The following is a 22344-nucleotide window of genomic DNA, read 5'->3' on the forward strand; positions in this document are numbered from 1 at the left end:
GTATGCTGTAAGTCTTGTCTGAATTTGTCTTACTTCCACTTCCAGCTATTGGATTGTCTTACAGCTTTCTCTGATAGGTTGAAAAGTCCTTCTGTACACACTATTTCCCAAAGTAAAAGCTTCTAGATTGTCGGGGTAATTACGGGGATGGACTTCACTTTTCACTTTGGACTTGTCGAGAGGCAGCGCGGTCTAGTGGATTACGTACAGATAAGAAGTTGGTCAGTAAGGCTTGTAGTCACAGCTTTGCCGTTGATTCAGTGTGTGGCCTTGTGCATTCTCTTTCCCCACGCTTGCTTACCTCACTGGGGCAGTGGCAAGATGAATTAATGTTTTTAAAGCAGTTCAAACACAAAGTATTATAGAAATGCTGAACAGAATGCTTACCTTCCCACTTTAGGCAAGACTTTAATCATTTTTGTTTGAATTTCTTTTGATTTATTTTTAATATAAGTAAATACAAGATCTGACATAGTGAATTGGTGTCTGAAGACATCACCAGGGAATCATTCAGGCCTGGCTGCACTTATAACTGAGAAACTAGCTTTGTTGTGCCAGTTAGAGTCAAAGGGAGTTTTCTCATTTAATGTAAACAGAGCAGGCACAAGCCCTACACTTGTATTCACTATGAAATAAATTTGGAAGAATTTGACATGTTCTTGTGTTGTGAACATACATATTATTGTACAGATTCCCCTGTTTGATTTGGACAGCCTTGTAGTAGTTTAGTTGCTTGGCTATTAGTTACATACTACAGTATTTAAATAGAAGTTGTCGGCATATGTAAATACTCATTCTCAAAGGTTTTACAAGGAGAATAACCCCAAATATGAGAAAAACCATGTTTATTAAAAAGCAATTTAATAAACTTACTTTTTTGGAGGTATAGCCTAGCTTGTTATCCTGATGCAGTGCAGTGACTCCAGTGATGTAAATACAGATAGGCATATTAATTATCTGGATAATGGGATGGATTGTACCCTCAGCAAGTTCATGGATGACACTAAGGTGGGGACAGGGGAGAGGAAGATACACTTATTGGTAGGTATAATTTCCAGAATTGCCTAGACAAATGGAAAATGGTTGAGCCAAAAGAAATCTTCTGAGGTTAAACAAGGACAAATGCAGAGGCTTTCACTTAGAACAGAAGAACTTCAAGAACTGCCACAGGATGGGGACCAATTGGCTAAGTGGCAGTTCTGCAGAAAGGGGCCTGGGGATTTCAGTGGACAAGAAGCTGGGTACAAGTCAACAATGTGCCCTTGTTGCGAAGAAGGCTAACAGCTTATTGGCCTGCATTAGCAGGAGCGTTGCCAGAAGATTGAGGGAAATGATTATTTCCCTTTTTTCAGCATGGGTGAAGCCTCATCTGGAGTATTGCATGCAATTTGGGGCCCTCCACTACAGAAAGGAAGAAGACAAATAGTGTCCAAAAATGATTAGGGGGCTGGGACACATGATTTCGGAGAGGCTGTGGGAACTGGGCTTATATAAGCTGCAGAAGTGAAGAATGAGGGGGCTTTGACAGCAGCATTCAGCTACCTGAAGGGTGGTTCCAAAGAGGGTGGAGCTGTTTTTAGTGGTGGCAGATGGTAGAACAAGGATCAGTAGTTTCAAATTGCAGTACAGAAGGTCTTAGGTTGGATATTAGGAAAAACTTTCTGACTAGGAGGGTGGGGAAGCACTGGAATGTATTGCCTAGATAGGTGGTGAAATCTCCATCCTTAGATATTTTTAAGGTCTGACTTGACAAAGCCCTGGCTGGGAAGATTTCGTTGGGGTTGGTCATTCTTTGAGCAGGGGATTGTACTAAATGATCTCCTGAGATCTCTTCCTACCCTAAACTTCTATTATTCTCCTTATTTTTGTAACTAGTTCAATAGCATCATTTAGAATCAGAATATTATAAAAATCAAGTATCAGCATTTTTAACAACTCGGGAGATGCCCATTTGTGGGTGACAGCTATACAGTCTCTCAATTAACACGTTCAAAAAAGTATGCATTTTTTGTTTTAAAAAATAATGCACAGAAATACATTGTTCTTCAAGAAAAATAACTCCTTGGTTTTCTTACTTTAATTCTCAAAAAGCCTAGAAAAGGCCAAGTCTTGCATTAACACGAGTGGAAATCTGGACTGGTGGGGAGCCTGGAACCAGGTGGCAGCCTGGCTCCCAGGAATGGTGGGGAAGCTGGGAACCATGCAGCAGCCTGGCTCCCGGCTCCCCTCTGTTGCAGGAGCTGGGAACCTGATCAGAGCAGCAGCACTAGTCAGTTTCCTGACTCCAGCAAGCAGAGGGGAGCCAGAAGCCTGGCTGTTGCTTGGTTTCTGGCTCCCTGCCACTCCTGGGACTCAGGAAACTGACCAGAGCAGCAGCCGGGAGCCAGGCTGCCACCTGGTTCCTGGCTCCTGGCTCCATGCCACTTATGGGAGCAGGGAGCCAAGCATAGCCAGGACTGGGGGACCTGCAGGCAGCAGAGCCCCTCCCCAACCCAGTCCCGACTTGCATGAAATTTGACTTATGTGTGGTTTCCCAGGAATGTAAGCTGAGGGTCTGCTGTAGACAATCCTGTGAGGTAGAGGGCGTGATACCAATTTTACGACTGTGCACATTTTAGTTTCTGTGACAGGGAGGTGCAATCAATTTACTGTTTAATTTGTCTTGAGAAATGAACAGACCCAAAGCACTTCTGTTCTGTTTGACATTCATTCCAGATCTACTACTCACAGGTAAGTGAACTGCTGACTGTAGAAGCTGACAGTGAAGGTGTGTTACTAGCTTAGCTGTAGCAATTATAGCAGAGTTAAATGTTGCTGATTGAGTCTGATCCTACTTTCATGTCTTAAATGAGAGCAGGATACAACTTTTCATGCTTTAAATATGATTGATGACCTGCACTCTTGATTATTCAGATAATGCTGTTACTGTTCTGCAAGTTGGTGTGTAAATCTGTCTGAGCCAAAACTTTTGAATAGCTCCCACGCAATTTACTCCATGCATGTTCTGTCCATCCCCTGGAGAGTCCATGAATTTTCAAAACAACAAAAATGTCATATTTAGTGATTCTGTTTCCCAGGCAGAGTATTAACTGTCTGTTTTCCTACAAAGAACAATATATATTTCCCTCCTCCATCTTATATTTTTAAATCCACTCAAGATCTTATCTTTTTTCCTCTCCTCATCGGAAAACAAGTGGTGATGGAAACTGGTAACATTCACTGTCTCTGTCTGGAGACTTTGCCTATTTCTTTTTGAATTCTTATTAGTTAACTGCTTTAAAAAACAAAAACTACTACCACTACCTGTTCACAGTTTTTCTCTGTTTGTTGTGGCAGGCACAAGCCTTCCTTCTAATCTTAGTTGAGTAAGCCTGGTCAGGGTGACCATATTTTGCTATGCTGAATACAGGACACCTGGTAAAATTACTCTTATTCAAGCAAGTTCAATGCCAATTAGAACTGTGCAGTACAAACATTGAAATTAACGTAAGTTGACTAAATCCCTTTCAAAAGGAACTACTGCATAGTTGGAGTCATTTTATTTACCTTACCTTTAAGGCTTGCATGGGGAATAGTGATACACGCAGGCATTCCTATACACCTCTCTCACAACGAGGATGGGGATGACTGGGCGATATGACCAACCCTCCCTATCCACTGCTATCTACCCTTCATGCCTGGCTGGGCCCCCGCGATGGACCTGCCTCTCTTGGTACCTGACTGCATCTTCTCAGGGCAGCATGTTGGGGGCAGGCAGGGTCATAGGCCTTCTCCCCAGATTTCTGTTGGGGTTCACACCAGAATGTAGCCAGCAGCAGCTGTTCAGCACTCTGCAGAATAGATGGGAGTTACTCTCAGCCGAATAGGGGATGTGTGGAGAGCCAGGGATGATCTGGACCATGTTTTTCCAGAGGTCACTTTGCTTCCTCCCCTGCATCCTCTCTTGCTGCTGGGGGAGTGCAGAAAGGCAGCTAACACCTCCAAGCTGCTGCTGGCTACCCACATAACCCAGACAGAAGCTCAGCAGGGGAGTGTGCTTAGGGGGCAGAACAGCCCCACACTGCCAGGGGACAGGACCAAGGGCAGGGGCAGCATGTGAAAAGGATGCTAAGCACCCCTGCCTGGGGAACTGCAAGGTTAGGGCATAAACAGAGTGGAAGTAGCTTCATTCCTGCAACTCCAAAGCTTAGCTGAAGGCAGAGGAGCTTTTCCTTCCCAGTGCTGTGTGGGGCTGTGTCCTGAGCCAGAGAGTCTTGATCTTTCCCAGCTCACCCAGAGGTAGTGGGGGAAGGAAGGGTCCTGCTAGCCAGGCTGTTGGTGAGTTGAATGATCTGATCAAGTGCTGGTTCTCCACACAGTGCCAGGAGTGGGTTGCACCCCACGGGGAATGGGAGGTGGGGGAATATAGAGAAGCAGTGGAGCTGGGTGGGGTATGAATTGGCACAGCAGGAAGAGCACAGTGAGAGTGGAAGTTATGTTCATGGGTCAATGGGTGGGTAGCAGAAGTGACATGTAACTGAGCTGCCCACCAGCTGCCCTCACTCAGCAGCTACCACAGCAAGCAGACAGTGTTGGCTGGAAACAAGCGGTGGGAGATGGGAGCCTGCTAGCCAAGAGCGGGCAGGCAGTAGTGACTGCACTGATGGACCATCAGGGGATGGGCTAGCCCCTCATGCTGCAGCTTTGCCTGGTCACCAGCTTTGCACACTCACCCCCATCAGCCACTGGATCCCTTCACTAACCGCTGGTTGGCGGATAGCTGGTGAGCAAGGACCCAGCAAGTAGTAGCACCTGCCAATACTGCTGGGAGGGGAGAGAGAGAAAATACAGGAGAATTTGCCCATTTTTTTAAGTAATAACACCTGCAGGAGGACTTAAATATGGGACTGTCCCTTTAAAAAACAAACCTCTGGTCACTTTAGGCATGGTGGGAAGCACTAGAGAAGCTACTGAAGATGCAGCTCAAAACTCTAGGTGTATGGTGTTCCTGATCGACTAGATGTAGTACTCTCTAATGCACATTTGGCCAGCCTTTGTTTCCCAGTCTTATAGATGCTATATAGTGCACTATGCTGTGCTTCAGAGCCCATCACTTTCTGTTGACTTAGTTATAACTGTCCTTAGTCTTGTTTATTTGGTGCCTAATCTTGAGAGGTGCCAAGAACACTACAACTTCCATTGACTGGAATGATTTAGTTGGGGTTGGTCCTGGCTTAGGCAGGGGGCTGGACTCCATGACCTCCTCAGGTCCCTTCCAGCCCTATGTTTCTGTGATTCAGCAGGTGATCAGCACCTCTCCATTTCAGTGCATTATACCATAAGCTCCTCTGGGCCGGGAGTGCCTGTCTGTAGAGGGCCGTGCATGCCAGTGATGTTTATAAAAATCATAATCTAAAATAACACAGAGAACCAAACATGGGACTTACGTTTGACGGTGCTACGAGATTCCTGGAACCCAGATGACTCTGAACCCCAGCCCAGGGATTCACACTCGCGCTCCTCCCCTTGCCCATGTCTGGTGCCTGCACTTCCTCTCCCCTTTTCTGCCATCCAACACATCTTCCACAGCCCCACACTGCGTTTACGCCCATCTTCCAGGGTCTGGTATACCCAATTGGGAGTAAATGCAGCAGCATTGTTAAGAATAAGTGAGACCAGGGCTACCAACACAGCTGTGGCTACCAGTTTCTGGACAGTCATATCTGACTGTCGATCACTGCCAGTCTCTATTTGCAGAAGATCCAAAGTCCTGATGAGCTGCAGCTCATTGAAGTATGATGTGAAATAGGAGATAGTTGTAGTATGAGGTTATGGGGGGCTAGAGAACATCACCGTTCATTCTCAAAGTCGACTCCTAAGGTATTTCTGACCAAGCAGATAAGAACAGCCTCAGGTAGATAGAAGAAATCCATAAAATGCAATCACAAAGAACTCCCAGGTCTGTCCTTCCAATCTGTGTCTTATCCACCTTCCTGCACCTGGATGAGTAAAGCCAGTCCAGTGGTGACCTGAAGAACAAGGGGGTCCATTCCTTGTGAGACAAGGCAAACCCAGAGAGTATCCAGAGTCTTGAAGTGAGAGAGCCTGGGCTGTTCCTGGGAAAACAGAGTGAAAAGTTTGCGGACACAATGCCTCAGCTCTTCAGAATGCAGCTGCAAGGGGAGAAAGAGACTCACATATGGGAGCTCGGAAAGCCTTTTCAGCTACAAAACTCAGAACATCCCACTGAAGGAAACTTCAGTCTAAAAGCCAAGCCAAATTCAAAGTGAATGTCTTGATCCAAAAGGTTCTCTGGAAGTTTGAAATATCCTGAGGAATCTACTTCTCTCCGGTTCCCCGTACGCTGTCAGAGCAGGGAGTGAAAGAGACTGGAAAGTAGAAACTCTGCTGTGAGGAAGTGTCTTTTTCCTCCCCGTTCTTTCTCTCAACAGAGAGGAAATGGTTGTTTTTGTGGCTGTTTTTGGTGAGCCTCAGGGCGTAGCCGACTGCAACAAATACTGCCACTGCTACAGCAGTCAAACGTTAACAGGATGTATTTCCTGAAAGGAAAAGACTTTGGAGACTTCTAAAATTCTAGTCCCCTCTCTTCCCACCCCCCATCTCCTCCAGTGTCCCCTTTCCTCCCCTCCCCCTCCTCCTCATCCAGACGGAATAATAACCAATCAACCAGTCAGCTGGAGCAGTATGATGCTGCAGGACAGAAGGGATTTTAAACAGTTTGTGCATCTGATGGGATCACAAAAAACAAATCAGTGAGCACCTCCTCAAAAAAAAAAATATTAATTCACCCACACTACCAACCCTGCAGAGGCAAATGCAGGGGAATATTGAAGGCATTCTTGTTTGCTTTCAATAGAGAGCATCTATGGGTCTTTGCCCATGAAAGCTTATGCTCTAAAATAGTTTAGTCTATAAGGTGCCACAGGATTCTTGTTTTTGAAGATAAACTAACAGGGCTACCCCCTGATACTTGCATCAGAATTGTACATGCAAAATATAAGCAGCATAGCTGTTGCTGTTTCAGTCCCAGCATATTAGAGAAATATGCAAAATGTGACAGTTGCATAATATGAAAATACTATGGTTTAAATGTTGCCATTGTTCCTGTATGGAATTCTTCAGAGAGATGCAGCAGATTACTAGGAGGACTCTTAGTCAGGGTTCTCAACATGGTGTCTCAAACAAGTGTTTGGGTTTGAGGCCCTTCAGACCTTGCTCTGTTGTGGAAGGGAGGGAGATCATGGACAGATCGGAGGGATGTCAAGAGGTGGTGTTGGAAAGGAAAAGAGGGGGATGTTGTAGTCTGGAACAGATTGAGAACCACTGCTGTGATGCCTTCTGCGTGAGCAGGGCTGGTAACTCAGACCTGACTCGCTTTGCCCCCTTGTGGCTCTGCAGCTCTTCTGGGAAATCTGGTGAACCCCTGAATTTAAACTGTGTGAGTTTGAGCAGTGCAAAGCCTGTATGAAGCTTCTCATTTTATTTTATGAGCAGACTTTTTTTGTTTGCTTGTTTAATTGGGATTAGGGTTAAAGCTAAACCAAAATAAGTATTCACACCACAGTCTGTGGCAGCTTAACTACACTGGTTTAAGAACCAAGTTCAATTAAAGTCAAGGCAACATTATGAAGGATCGAGGGATTTATGTTACCCCTCCCTCAGTACACTGCCTCTCAGATTGCAGTTGGCATGAGAAGTTATAACTAACTGTGGACATTCCCTCCCAGCAACTCATTGGCCTGGTAAACCCAGGGTTGTGAGCCCAGTTCTTGGAGGAGCCTTTTAAGGTTCTGGGGCAGGTTAGATTTTTTTAAAAACAGCTGTGAAGGACAGTAGTTGGCCCTGCTGTGAGTGCAAGGGACTTGACTTCATGACCTCTCACGCTCCCTTCCAGTTCTGAGATATGTGTATGTAAACCTCTCTTACTGGAAAAGCATGGAAGTAGCTGCCCCTTAAATGTGCAATGACTAACATCCTATACCTATCAAAAAAAGAAAACTTATTGGTTCAAACTATCAGTACTTAAAATGCTTTATTGATTGAGAAGAATGAGCTAAAACTGTTAGCAGTGTACATAGTTTACTGTTTGTATTTTTCACACAGTTTGTATTTTTAGTTAAACAGTTTATTTTTCATCCATTCCTGTGTCCCATGCTCATGATGGGGGGATTGTGGAGGGAGAGGCCTGTGTGGGATGCCCGGGAGAGAGTCACTGTGGCCCACAGGCAAAGCTTTCGCACAGGGCTTCTGTTTGTAGCCAGAGCTGGACTCAGGTGTGGACCCTAGACAAATGCCTTGCCCTTACTCTCCTCCACATTGTGTAGGTGTAGCAGGCACCCACCACCTGGGGAACATTCTGCAGGCCAACTTCCAGGTGGATTAGAAGGCATGCAAAATGGCCCTTCGGGAGCCTGAACAGGCACTCCACCCCATTGCAGGCCTGGTTGAGCCTGGCATTAAACAGCTAATAGGTAGGGTTTGGGTGGCCGGTTTAGGGCTGCATTAGCCAGGGCTCCGGGGGTATGCAGCGTCTATCATGATGCACAGAGGCATGGTGGTGTCCCCGACCAGGAGCTCCCACTGTGGGTTGTAGGCCCCCACCTCCATGGGCTGGCAGAGGCCAGAGTTCCGGAACACACATGCATCATGTGTCTGGCCTGACCAGCCCATGTATCTGTCTGTGAACCATCCCTTGGTGTCAACTAGGGCCTGGAGCACTACTGAGTGGCAGCCTTTTCAATTTATGTAGTGGTCCACACTGTGTTACAGGGCGGAGATAGGGATATGGGTCCTGTCCAGCGCGACAAAACATTTCAGGAAGCCAACTGCAGTGAATCCCTCCACAGCTGCATCCAGATCCCCCATGTAGATGACCCTCTGGAGCAGCCTGGCATTGATGGCCCGGACGACTGACATGGGACGGAGGGTGTGTGCACTTGTGAGGGGGTGATGGTGTGTGCCCAGCCCCCTCTCCCTGTAGTGATTGCCTGACCAGGGCATGTCTTGCCTTGCGCACCCCGAATTGGTGTCCTCTGGAGCAGGGGCTGTCTGGGGCAATCCGCTTCTCAAGGGGGAGAGCAGGCTGCATCTGGGAGTCCTGGTGTCTGAGGGAGGGGGTGAGCCAGTTGCAGAGCTCCATCAAGGTCTCCTTGCTCATCCTGAAGTTCTGCAGCCATCTGGAGTCGTCCCAGTCCCCATCATAAGCTGTTCCTCACCAGTTGGAGTGCCTGGGATGGCTCCAGAGGCACGGGGGCAGCTGGCGGGGAGAGGGGTGCCAGTAGGGCTTACCCACTGGAGGAGGTGGAGGGCAGCCATGAGCATTGCGGCCAGCAGGTCGACCATGGCATCCATGGTGTCCGGCTCTGGGTGCTGCTGGGGATCCATTTGGCTGAGCAATGGCCGTCTGGTCCCTTTACTGACTCTGTTTTGCTTTGGTCAGCTTGGCAGGCCTCAGCATGTGCAGGGAGGGGGTATTTGGCAAGGGTCCTTTAAGGGAGCGGCTGGTCAGTCCCCTAGAAAGGCTTGGCACCCATGTGACCCCATCCATGGCATTTCCTGCTCCCTTCTTTTGAAAGAACAGCTGGGGCTGTGTGGCCGCTCTCTTTCAAAAGAGCAGATCAGCTTTTGGTATATGGATGTGCTCTTTTGAAAGACGATCTTCTGGAGGATGTCTTCTGGAACATCCCCTTTCAGAAGGGTGCTGTGACATAGACATAGCTAAAGAGTATATGTTACCCTGCAATAAAAAAACGTGGCACTGAGTCACAGAACCTGCAACTGAGTGAGCATGCGGGCTCATGCAGTAGGGACAAAATTTGCACTATCATTGTTTGGGGTCTGACTTCCTGTTCACAGGGTGTCCTCAGAGCTGGCCCAAAGGCCTATACTGAAGTTTGTAGCACCACAGCCTGAGCTTCTCTCCATCTCCCCATGTCTGAATAAGCTCACCCATAGAACCATCCTGTCCATAGGATGGCTTGGGGAAGCCACCTCAGGCCTCACGCTTTGAGGGGCTCTGTGAGGCCCATACAACCTGGGAGATTACAGGGCACCTGACGGTAGCAGTGGGGGCTGAGCCTGCCCCACTAATGGCGGCAGCAGGCAGAGCAACCCAGATCCAGTCTCTGCACTCTGCTTCACCACAGCACCTGGAAGCAAAGCAGTACAACCTCCACCTGCTGCATTCCCTCATGTGACATGTTTGGAGCTTCGCCAGGTCATTCCTCTTTCTGATGCCCTGGTAAGTGGTAGGGGTTGGGCCCTACCCCTTCTGCTAGCACCAGGCTTCCCAGTAATCCCTGGGCCATGTCACTTTCCTCAATCTTAGGGGAAGTGGTGCAGTGGGTGTGGGCTGCGGTTGGAGCAGGGGCGAGAAGAGGACCAGGTCAGGCAGAGCATGGGAAAGGTGTGTGGGGGGGGAAGGGTGAAATGAGGGTGAGGTGGAGCAGGGTCAGGAAGAGGCAGGGTGGGGCAGAGCAGGGGTGGGAAGAGAGAGGGCCTGTGGCAGAGGGGAGGGAGCGTTGTCCTGGGCTCTCCCCACCATTCCTCACGGAATGACTTCACAGACCCAGGCCAAGTGCAGCCATGCCATGGGTCTTGCATTGCAGTGTAGACATACCAAAGGTAATCAGCCAGTCTAAAAGCCTCCTGTTTTCAGGAGTTTATAAGTTGTGTATTTAATATTTCCTGTGTCTGCCAATTGTCAGCCATGTCTCATGTTAGCAATGCATTTAATTATAAAATAGCTGAATATAATCAGTCCAACCATTTAAAATCCATCCACTTCTGCTTTTCCTCACACAACTTACTTCATTTTAGAGCATGCAATCACTCTCCCAAAAACAGTTTAATAAAACTGCATATTGCCCATAAAAGGTGCTGGATTTTGGCATGTAAACTACACAACAAGAGGCGATGATTTTGAAGCTGAGGCACTAGATTCTGACTCAAGGTCGTGTTCAGTTCTCAGCTCAGCCTCAAGTTTCCTGTATGACCTTGGTCAAATTACTTAGTTTTGCTGCATATCATTTCTCTGTCTGCAAAGCGGGAATGGTAATACTGACTGACCAGATAAGGGTTATGGAACTTCATTCATTAATTAGCGTGAGGCACTCAGATACTGTGAAGAAGGAAAACTTACATCTATATGCATTTATGTGCATTTACTTGTAGAGTGGAGAGTGCAGTAGCACTGTAAATTTCACCAACTACTCAACCAATATACCTCAAGTTACAGAGTGTGAGGAGTATTAACAACTTGCATTAATCACAGAATTTCAATTAGATAAGATAGCTGTTTATAATACCTGCAAATGTCATTTTTCAAGTCCATTATGGTGGAGGTGAAAGATGTGAGAAGCACAACATGAAGGTTGTGACTAACTTTACTCCCTGCTGACACAGACCCACTGTGCTTGGAGAATGTGGCATCAGTGTAGTGTATTATTGAACAAGAGGGGGTACAGTAAACCCCTGAGTTACATGGGGAAGAGGGGGTGTTTCTGCAACCCCCATAACTCAAATTTTCACACAAGCTGGGGTGAGATGGGAACCAGGCTGACACTTGGTTCCCAGCACCCCTCTGCTTGCAGATCTCAGAAACTAAAGAGTCCACCAGGGCTGGTCAGTTTCCTGGCTGCTTCGCCCTGCCTTCCCCCAGCAGCGAGGCTGTCAGGCCCACAGCCACGTGGCTGGGAGAAGGCAGGGAGAAGGGGCTGCAGAACAGCATCAAGTGGCCCTTAACTTGTTCTAAAGCGAGTTATGCACAACTTGAAATGGCCTATGTTAAGGGTTTACTGTACTATAAACGTGCATTTTAATTTTTTAAAGTTTCACAGGTCACTCATAAGGATCAGCATTAAATCCACAGAAGTCATAATGCTAAGGTTGAAATGGTGATTCTATCTCAGTGGGTCGTGCCTAAGTACTGCATCTGATTTGAGCCCCTGGAATGAATCCTTGGTCTGGTGCCTGATTCTTGCATGCCTTATCAGATGAGAAACTTTTCAGTCAGAGTTAAGAATGGATTTCTACTTCCAATCAGAGTTTACTGCAGTTATGGATTAAAGCCAGAGCATTTACTTTACTCTGAAATTGCTTTGTTTTTGATGTGGTTTTAAATTACTGTAATTCTAGGCAAACACATGTAATTAACCTTTGAAAAATAGCAGTAGATGTTCTTAATTTTCCTTAGGAAGCAGCACCTGCTTCATCCTATCCCATCCTTTTCCTTTTCATGAAAACATCCCAAAAGCAGCATGTAGGCAGTGGGTGGAGTTTAGGAAAGGGAGAAGGATTCAATGTCTTAAAGCATTTGTATAGCAAGTGCAGACCCTGTTTACACTGTAGCAAGCTTGATAGAAAATACTTAAACAGTGGAAGTGGGAGGGATAGCTCAGTGTTATGAGCATTGGGCTGCTAAACCCAGTGTTCTTCTTCGAGTGTCCCCGTGGGTGCTCCACATTGGGTGTCGGGCTCGCCCGGCGCCACAGATCGGATCTTCCAAGCAGTTTCTGCCGGACCGCACATGCGCCGGTGCGCGCCACTCCCTTGCGCGCTCCTGGCCACGTGCGCGATCCGGTCCCCGCCAGTTCCTCTTAACCGCCGTCGGCTGCAGACAGAATCCGACTAGGCTACGGCCAAGTTAGCATATTCAATGGTTTTTAGCTGTTTTCTTTAAAGTTTTCAAGTTCTTAGTCTATTGTTAAGCTAGCCAGTTGTTATTTTAAAAAAAAAAAAAAAAAAGAAACAACAAGCGGGACGGAATTCAGTCCAGTCCTAGTAACAAGCGGAGCACTGGAGGCCAGGAGCCTAGGGCCATTAGCCCTCCTGCCGCGGCAGGCTATCCGAGAGGGGGAAAACAGCACAGAGAAGGTGCTAAGTACCCCATTAACAACTAAAAGACTCACCAACAATGTCCTCTTCAGGATTCAAGAAATGTGAGTCTTGCCGAGAGGCAATGCCAGCGTCTGATGGGCACAGTCACTGTATAAGGTGCCTTGGAGAGTCCCATGTCACGCAGAAATGCTCCTTCTGTGCAAAATTAACAGCCAGAGCAAGGAAGGACAGGGAGATGCGGCTTAAAATGCTGCTATTCGACAAGGCCCTCCAGCCAGACGTGCCGGAGCGGCCGCAGCAGGAGGGACCCTCAGGGGCCCATAAAAGGAAAGCTGCCTCCCTCACCCCATCAGCGCAAAAACAGAGGAAAGTCTCCCCAACCCGATCCCTGCTGGCAGCAACAGCGAGCGGGACGGGAGGAGCACACAGCCCCCAGCCGCAACAACAGCTGATTGGCGGCGGCACGGAGAGCCACGTGGAGGTGGCTCAGCCTCTGATGATCAAACAGCCGTCCCGCACTGCAGGCAGGGCGGCGGCTAAACAAGCGCCAGTACCGGCGGCACCGCAGGCAGCGGCACCGACCCCCGGGGAACCGGCGGTGCAGAGCGCACAGGCACGCAGCCTGCAGGCACCGGAGGACACCGCCCGCGCGGCACCGCCCAAGAGCGTGCCGAGCGTGGCGCGGACGGGGCCGAGATCCCCTGTACGTCAGGGGGCGGAGCCACCCTCTCAAGGGAGGGGGAAGGCTGCACAAAAAACAAGGCACCGCAGCCCCTCTCCAGACAGGGCTGCAGAGTTGCTTTCTCTCAGCCCTCCGCTCATGCTGCGGACTCCAACTAGAAGGCAGGGGTCCCCCCCTAGCCTACTCGGAGCCCCCATCTCCATTTTTACAACCAGCCTCGCCCTGGCTGGGACCACCCTCACCCTTCTTCGGGTTTGAGCCGCTGGAGTACTATCACAAATCGCTCTCTCCAGTGTCCCATGTCTCTCGACGATCTCGCTCCCCCAGATGCAGGGGGTATGCACCAAGGGAGTGGTCCAGGTCACCTTCCCAAGAACAGTGCCCATGCTGCCATGGTCGTCCCTATCACGCGGGGCATAGACACCACCGGCATTCTACCAGGGAAAGATCCCCACAGACGGTCCCGTATCCCCGAGGGCAATCGCGGACGGGGACAGAGACTCAAGTATCTCAGGGGGAACTGGTTATGGAACCCCGAGATTTTCCCTCGCAAGCTTCCAGCGAGCAGATGTACCATCGCCAACAGGAACCGGAAGGGTCCAGAGAGGCGTATCCTAGTGGTTCCTCGCTCTCCTCCCCGGACGAGGCTACGGCCCCGGGGGACGTCCATCCTCCGGACGATCTCAAACAGTTTCAAGAGCTGGTTAAAAGGGTGGCCTTCACGCAAGGCATCCAGACAGCAGAGGTGCAAGAGAAACACCATAAGCTCCTCAAAAATCTGAGACCTCAGGCCTCCTCCAAAATAGCAATACTGCTTGACGAAGCAATCTTGGAGTCTGCCACTACGATATAGCAGACCCCTGCGACTATTCCGCCTGTCCGCAAGAGAGCGGACAAGACATACTTCGTGCCAGCGAAGGGCATGGAGTTCCTGTTCAGCCACCCACAACCAAATTCCTTGGTGGTAGAGTCGTCGCAACAAAGATCAAAGATATCTCAATTCAAGACAGGGGGAACAGACAAAGATGCCAAGAAGCTAGAGCTGTTCGGCAGAAAGGTCTACTCCTCCTCCACACTACTGTTGCGAATGGCAAATTACACAGCGCATCTAGCGAACCACAATTTCGACAACTACAGTAGGTTAACCTCCCTCATGGACTTGCTTCCAGAGGACAAGAAACCGGTGCTCAAGGCCATCGTGCAAGAAGGCTACGTGGCCTCGAGGAAGGGAGTTCAGATCGCCCTGGATGTTGCGGACACAGCAGCACGCTCCACAGCTACGGCAGTGGTGATGCGAAGGGAGTCCTGGCTCCAGACTTCTCGTATACCGAGGGATCTGCAGGCAAAGATCATCGATCTTCCCTTCGACACGCAGAAGCTGTTTGCTGAATCAACTGACTCGGTCCTTCATTCCAGTAAAGATTCAAGAGCCACACTTAGGACCCTGGGGATTTACACCCCTCCATACAGAAAGAAAAAGTACTACCCTCAACAAAGACGGTACCAGTACCAGCCACAGCGTCCCCAGTACCACAGGGGTTACGAGCAAGGGCGACATCAACAGCACCAGCAGTACAGAACTCCCAGGCGACGTTCCCAACAGAGCCGTGCGTCCTCGGGGCAGGGCCAAAGGCCACAAGTTTGACACACAGATCCAGGGCTGCGCCATCACTACCATCGCACAAGGTCATCCGAAGCTGTTATTCCACCATCGCCTCCGACCATTCTACGACCAGTGGCAAAGGATCACCACAGACAAATGGGTGCTGGAGATCATAGCCACGGGGTACGCCATCCCCTTCCAGTCGCTCCCACCGCCACGACCTCCACCCAGGCCCCACCTCCAGAAGGCCTCCCACATAGCGAGGCTCAAGCAGGAGGTAGACCATCTCATGCTCATAGGGGCAGTGGAAAGAGTGCCGGAGCAACTGCAAGGGAGAGGGTTCTACTCGAGGTACTTCCTCACGGAGAAAAAGACAGGAGGCTGGAGGCCCATCTTAGATCTTTGAGGCCTCAACCGGTACCTGTGCAAGCAACGCTTTCGGATGATCACAATCGCCTCCATCCTTACGGCACTGGACGATGGAGATTGGTTCGCAGCCCTCGACTTACAAGACGCGTATTTTCACATAACTATCCATCCGGCTCATCATCGATTCCTCCAGTTCATGGTAGGCAAAGAACATTTTCAATACAAGGTCCTACCGTTTGGCCTCTCCTCGGCCCCCAGAGTCTTCACCAAGACCTTGGCAGTGGTGTCAGCCTACCTGCACAGACAGGGGGTATTTATATTCCCGTATCTGGACGACTGCCTACTCAAAGGGGCCTCGAAGGAAGAGGTACTACGCATGATACACATCACAGCAGGCACGTTCTCTTCACTCGGCCTGGTTATCAATCTGGCAAAATCAAAGATAGACCCCACGCAGGACATAGAGTTCATAGGGGCACGCATAAATTCTATTACAGCGAGAGTGTATCTACCAGACACACGCTTTCGGGCCATCGGCTCCCTCGTGCAAGTCATCACCTTCAGCCCTACGGTGCCGGTTCTGACGTGCTTACAGCTGCTGGGCCACGTGGCGGCAGCGACATTCGTAGTACAGAATGCCAGGTTACACATGCGCAGCATGCAGCACTGGCTGGCAAGCGTATACAAACCGGCGGCACACACCGTTCACAGGGTGGTGTCACCCACGACAGATGTGCGCAAATCCCTGCAATGGTGGGTAAACCCCAAGAACATGCTAACAGGGGTACCCTTCCACCAACCACAAATATCAGTTTTTCTTACTACAGATGCCTCCCACATAGGGTGGGGAGCACACATGGGCGAAGAGGTGACTCAAGGACTGTGGTCCTCCACGGAGCAGTCACTGCACATAAATATACTGGAGCTCAGAGCAGTGTTCAACGCCTGCAGACACTTTCGAGACCATATACAAGGCAAAGTAGTTGGGATCAGTACAGACAATACCTCCACCATGTTTTATATAAATCGGCAAGGAGGAGCTCGGTCCCATGCCTTATGTGCGGAAGCAGTCCGGCTGTGGAACTGGTGCATCGCCAACAATATAACCTTGAAAGCCTCGTACTTACCAGGTGCTCACAATGTGAAGGCAGACCAGCTGAGCAGGCGTTTTGCACTCACGCACGAGTGGCAGATCTGTCCTGATCTGCTACGACCGATTTTTCACGCATGGGGGTTTCCCCAGATAGACCTGTTTGCCACTGAACACAACAAGAAGTGCCCACGATTCTGCTCCAGGGCAGGACTGGGATGGGGGTCCCTGGGGGACGCACTCGCGATCTCCTGGAGGGGCCCCCTGCTTTACGCTTTTCCTCCCACAGTGCTGATCCACAAAGTCTTTCAGAAAGCCAGGAGGGAAGGAGCCCGAACGATCCTGATAGTCCCAACGTGGGATCGACAGCAATGGTTCCCCCTACTCCTGCGCATGTCGGACTGTCCACCGATGCCCCTTCCGGTGGCACCGGATCTGCTCACGCAAGCCCAGGGGTCCATAGTGCATCCGCACCCCCAAGGCCTGCAACTACAAGCGTGGTTAATCCATGGCTCAGCTCCCTAGAGAGCACATGTACGGAGGAAGTGCAACAAGTCCTAGAGAGTAGCAGGAGGACTTCCACCAGGAAGACCTACAAGCAGAAATGGACTCGCTTCACAGCATGGTGTTCTACCAAACAGCTAGCCCCCCTTTCGGTGCCTATACCTGTAATATTAGAGTATTTACTGGACCTCAAGAGAGGAGGACTCTCACTATCCTCGTTAAAGGTCCACCTTGCCGCCATTTCGGCGTTCAGACACGAAGAGGAAGGGCACACGGTGTTCACCCATCCCATGGTTACCAGGTTCCTCAAAGGGTTGGTAAACCTATACCCCCCTCAGAAACCGCTTCCACCTTCGTGGAACTTGGACCTGGTGCTTAATGCGCTAACGGGACCACCGTTCAAGCCTTTAGCCACGGTTTCCCTCCGCCTCCTTACGATAAAGATGACCTTCCTTCTCGCAATCACGTCAGCTCGCAGGGTGACCGAGCTTGCGGCAGTTATGGCAACGCTACCCTGCACTGTTTTTTTCAAGGAGGCGGTGACACTACGGCTGCATCCAGCCTTTGTTCCTAAGGTTTCTTCAGAGTTTCATATTAATGAACCTATTGTTTTACCCTCGTTTTATCCAAAGCCTCATAACTCTAACGAAGAGGCATGCGTACACCTCCTGGACGTGAGGAGGGCGCTGGCCTTCTATATAGACAGGACCAAGCCCATCCGGAAAACGGATAGACTCCTGGTCTCTCTCGCTCCCAAATCGAAAGGAGAAGGTCTCTCTTCGCAGAGAATCTCGAAGCACATCGTATCCTGCATAAAAATGTGCTGCGAACTCAAGAAGACTCCTTTACTGGCCCCGCCCAGGGCTCACTCCACTAGGGCGGTGGCGGCATCAACAGCCTTTTTCAAGGGCGTTGCGCTAAAGGACATTTGCAGAGCGGCAACCTGGTCATCCTATGACACCTTCGCCAAGCACTACGCCCTTCACAGGGTATTCCAAGAGGATACTCAGCTCTCGACAGTGGTCCTCTCGGGGACAAGCTGTACATGATCCAATTACCCACCTCCTATCTTGGGTTACTGCTGGGTAGTCACCTAATGTGGAGCACCCACGGGGACACTCGAAGAAGAAAGAAAGGTTACTCACCGTAGTAACAGTGGTTCTTCGAGATATGTCCCCATGGGTGCTCCACTACCCACCCATCCTCCCCGCTTCGGATCTTCGTTTAGTGTTTTGCAGGAGCATCCGAGGCGGTTGGTCAAGGAACTGGCGGGGACCAGATCGCGCACGTGGCCAGGAGCGCGCAAGGAAGCAGCGCGCGCCGGCGCATGCGCGGTCCGGCAGAAACTGCTTGGAAGATCCGATCTGCGGCGCCAGGCGAGCCCAACACCTAATGTGGAGCACCCACGGGGACACATCTCGAAGAACCACCGTTACTACGGTGAGTAACCTTTCTTTGAGAGTTCAGCTCTTGAGAGGGCCATTTAGTGAGCTGGGGCAAATAGCTTGGCATTCTGTTTGATTTTGGCTTTCATATAAGGTGGCTGTTGAAATATATTTAGTAGCAAAAAGATTACTGTCATGACATTAGTTTAATAGGAACTTGTCATAACCACAGCACTGTTGAAAAACAGTGTTTGAAAGGCTCAAGAGTATGAGAGAAAAATTGGAGCAGTAATTGTGTAGTATAACTTGTGCTCGGTAACATGGGGAGGAGAAAGAAGTGGCTGCAAGATCCATACAGTGATGGTCTGAGTCTTGGGCCAGTCTGTAGCCCAGAGGAAGATCATCTGTGATTTACTAATGCATTTCATGGTTAGGTGTGTGTCCTTTGAAATTAAAGCAGAGGGCACATTCTTATGGTGCTGGTCACTCTCCCACTGCATCTGGTCTTCATTAGTTTCCCAGATCTGGGTGATGAAGTCCAGATGTGAGTTAGCTTTCCAAAGAAAAACTAAAGGAGCACGAAATTCTCAAAATATAAGATGGGGGAAGGGTTGATCATTAGTTGAAGTTTGATGTGTGTGACACCAAGCCTAAGACTGAATTGGGAAAGTCACTGCCTTTTATGGACAGTACTGACAGATTCATGTCTTCCAGGCTGTTGTAATACTTGTCAAGAGATTAACAGCATGTCTGTGCTTTGGCCTGAATTGAGTGAATGTATTGTGCACATTCTTTGCAGAGACTCCCTTTTCTTACCCTCATCCATCTTGCTATGCTACAGTTTTATATATTGATGGCTGGACATCAGTATCTATGCTTCTTGGAAGTCTCTGATTGCTCATTCGTAAGAGCACACAGAGAGATTCTGCCACTGTTAGGACAAAAGTGAGATCGCTGGGAAGAGAGAGACGGAGAAGTATATCTGCTGATATTTTCTAATCACCATGTTATCTATAGTGCCTAGCTGATATATGCATACAGCTACCCATACCACATTGGATGAGCCTGCCAGCCCTGACAAGCTTGTCAGATAATTAGTACTTTCCAGGGAGGCCTTTAAGGGAGAGCTTGGTGCAGTCAGAAATGGTATTGGTTATTAATTAGCGGGCACAGTTCTCTCTCAGTCACCATGCAGAAACATTTTGCTGCTAGAACAACCGTCTTTCTGATGAGAGGTAAAATTAAGGTCTGGGCCACCTGGGATCATAAAAGGTTCCATAGCGTGGTTGGAAGGGTTAATCCCAGGTTCCCTGCTATATATCAGTGCTGGGAGTTACAATAGCTCTCCTTAGATGGATGCAATTTTTTTTCACTTATTGACTTAAACTTGTTTGTGTTTCTCTGTGTTATTAAACAGCTCCAGTGTTCTGTCCTAGAGCTAGCTTTATTTCAGGGATGGATAAAGAAATCCTTAGCACAGTTTGTATGTCAGTTTATTTCCTTTGGTGGAAAGACGCATTATTAGATGTAAGATATTGATACAGATTTTCAGAGCCCATGATATTTTTATGCATATGAGGTAATCTGTGGCGGGGGGGTGGGAAAGCAAGTGCATCAGCTGCACTGGGAGTGGATGTATCTAGTTGATCTGTTAGGCAGTTAAATCTGGTGTGGCAAGGCTCCCCTCACTCTCAGGCTCCGGTCCTCTGCTTAGTCCACTATCCCATGGCCAGGATACTGTTGTCCTTCTTGAGATGGGGTGGGGAGTTGGTGGTCTCGGGGGAGCCCAGACCCCACCCACTCTTTCCAGGTTCCAGCCCGGGGACCCTGTGTGGCTCCTAGTGGTGGGGAAGGGCTCCCCTTGTTATGAACACTGCAGCTCTTCCCTGGGCCACTTACCCAGGCAATTCCTCCCCACCGTACCTCCTCCAGGCAGTGGCAGCACTGTCTCCCTCCTGGTTTGGCTCCTCTTGTGTGATCAGTCTGCTTGGCCTTACACCAAATATCAGGGCCTCCTGGGCAGGGCCTTAGCCCCTTGCAGCTGAGCACGCCTCTCCTCTTCTGGTGCTTCTAGAAAAGCCCCTTTTGTCTGTCCCTTTCTTGTCCAACTGGACAAAGCATTCTTTTAAAAGCAGGCTTAACTGGGACCACCCACACTTCCTTTTGCAACTTCAGGATAGAGCTGGAAGAGGGTTTAGATCTAGGCAGAGATGTCTGAGTTCTGCTCAGGAAATGTAAACTCCTGTTTATGGATGAGGTTCAGATTAGTTATACCAAACATTCTCTCGCCAATTCTTTTGGATAGGGGATAAAAGGAGTAGGCATGTTCAGAGAGTGCTCCTGACTCATGTTTGTGGCCTGCTTTTAGAATGTCCATTGCAATTTTAGGACTTTCCAAACTTTTGTGGCCTCTTGTGTCAGTGGAATCAATCTTCAGTTACCCAAGTGACACTTAGCCAAATACACATTTCCAAAGATCAAATATATGCAGCCAAATTTTACTTCAGTGCTGAAGCTGGTGTGTACAATACACCTCATGTTTGATGCTGGGAGAGGCTGTGTCTACACTAAGACAAAACTTCAAAATGGCCATGCTAGTGGCCATATCGAAGAATACCATTGAGGCACTGAACTGAATTATCAGTCCCTCATTAGCATTAGGATGCTTCCAGCTGCGGTGCTTCAAAAGCGCCGCTTTCGAATGCATGTGGCTTGGTGTGGCTACATGGGGGTCCTTTTCGAAAGGACCCCGCACATTTCAAAATCCCCTTATTCCTTTCAGCTGAATATTCAGTTCAGCGCCTCATTAGTATTCTTTGACATGGCCATTAGCATGGCCATTTCAAAGTTTTGTCTTAGTGTAGGCACAGCTGAAGTGTTTAGGGAATTCTGAGGCAGTCCCCAATTACTTGAAAATACATGGCATCCTAAATAAAATATTTTCATGGCTGACCTGGGACAGCACTTCTTTTGCTCTCGTCCACTAACACCCTGTCTCTACTTATGCTACATTGATGACATCTTCGTCATCTGGACCCATGGGAAGAAGACACTGGTGGAATTCCACCGGGACTTCAACAACTTTCACCCCAACATCAACCTCAGCCGGGAACAGTCCACACAGGAGATCCACTTCCTGGATACCACGGTGCTAATACACGATGGCCACATCAATACCACCCTGTACTGTAAACCCACTGACCGCTCCGCCTACCTTCATGCCCCCAGCTTCCATCCCAGACACACCACATGGTCCATTGTCTGTCTACAGCCAAGCACTAAGATATAACCGCATTTGCTCCAACCCCTCCGACAGAGACAAACACCTACAGGATCTCTACCAAGCATTCTTGAAACTGCAATACCCACCTGAGGAAGTGAAAAAACAGATCAACAGAGCCAGACGTGTGCCATGAAGCCTCTTACTACAGGACAAGCCCAAGAGAGAAGCCAACAGAACACCACTAGTCATCACCTACAGTCCTCAGCTAAAACCTCTACAGCGCATCATCAGGGATTTACAACCCATCCTGGACAATGATCCCCCACTTTCACAGGCTTTGGGAGGCAGACCAGTCCTTGCCCACAGACAACCTGCCAACCTGAAGCAAATCCTAACCAGCAACTATACACCGCACCACAGTCACTCTAACTCAGGGACCCATCCACGCAACAAACCTCGTTGCCAGCTCTGCCCACATATCTACACCAGCAACACCATTACAGGACCTAACCGGATCAGCCACACCATCGTGGGTTCATTCAGCTGCACATCTACCAATATAATTTATGCCATCATGTGCCAGCAATGCCCCTTTGCTATATACATCAGACAAACTAGACAGTCTCTACGTAAAAGGATAAACGCACACAA

General features: G+C 49.1%; 2 protein-coding genes across 8 annotated transcripts in view; one reads left to right on the plus strand and one right to left on the minus strand.

Annotated features, from left to right (window-relative positions):
* The window catches only part of TMEM204 (transmembrane protein 204), a 52993-nt gene extending 46375 nt beyond the window's left edge, over window positions 1–6618 (minus strand). Inside the window, exon 1 of the mRNA XM_075011191.1 lies at window positions 5427–6618. Within this exon, the coding sequence (XP_074867292.1) occupies window positions 5427–5700 (274 nt within the window). The 5' untranslated portion in view covers window positions 5701–6618. The remainder of the gene's footprint in view (window positions 1–5426) is intronic.
* Window positions 1–22344, plus strand: part of IFT140 (intraflagellar transport 140) — a 193459-nt gene that overhangs the window by 137795 nt on the left and 33320 nt on the right. The window lies entirely within an intron of this gene.

The sequence above is a fragment of the Carettochelys insculpta genome, chromosome 16, assembly GCF_033958435.1.
Source record: "Carettochelys insculpta isolate YL-2023 chromosome 16, ASM3395843v1, whole genome shotgun sequence".
Lineage (NCBI taxonomy): Eukaryota > Metazoa > Chordata > Testudines > Carettochelyidae > Carettochelys > Carettochelys insculpta.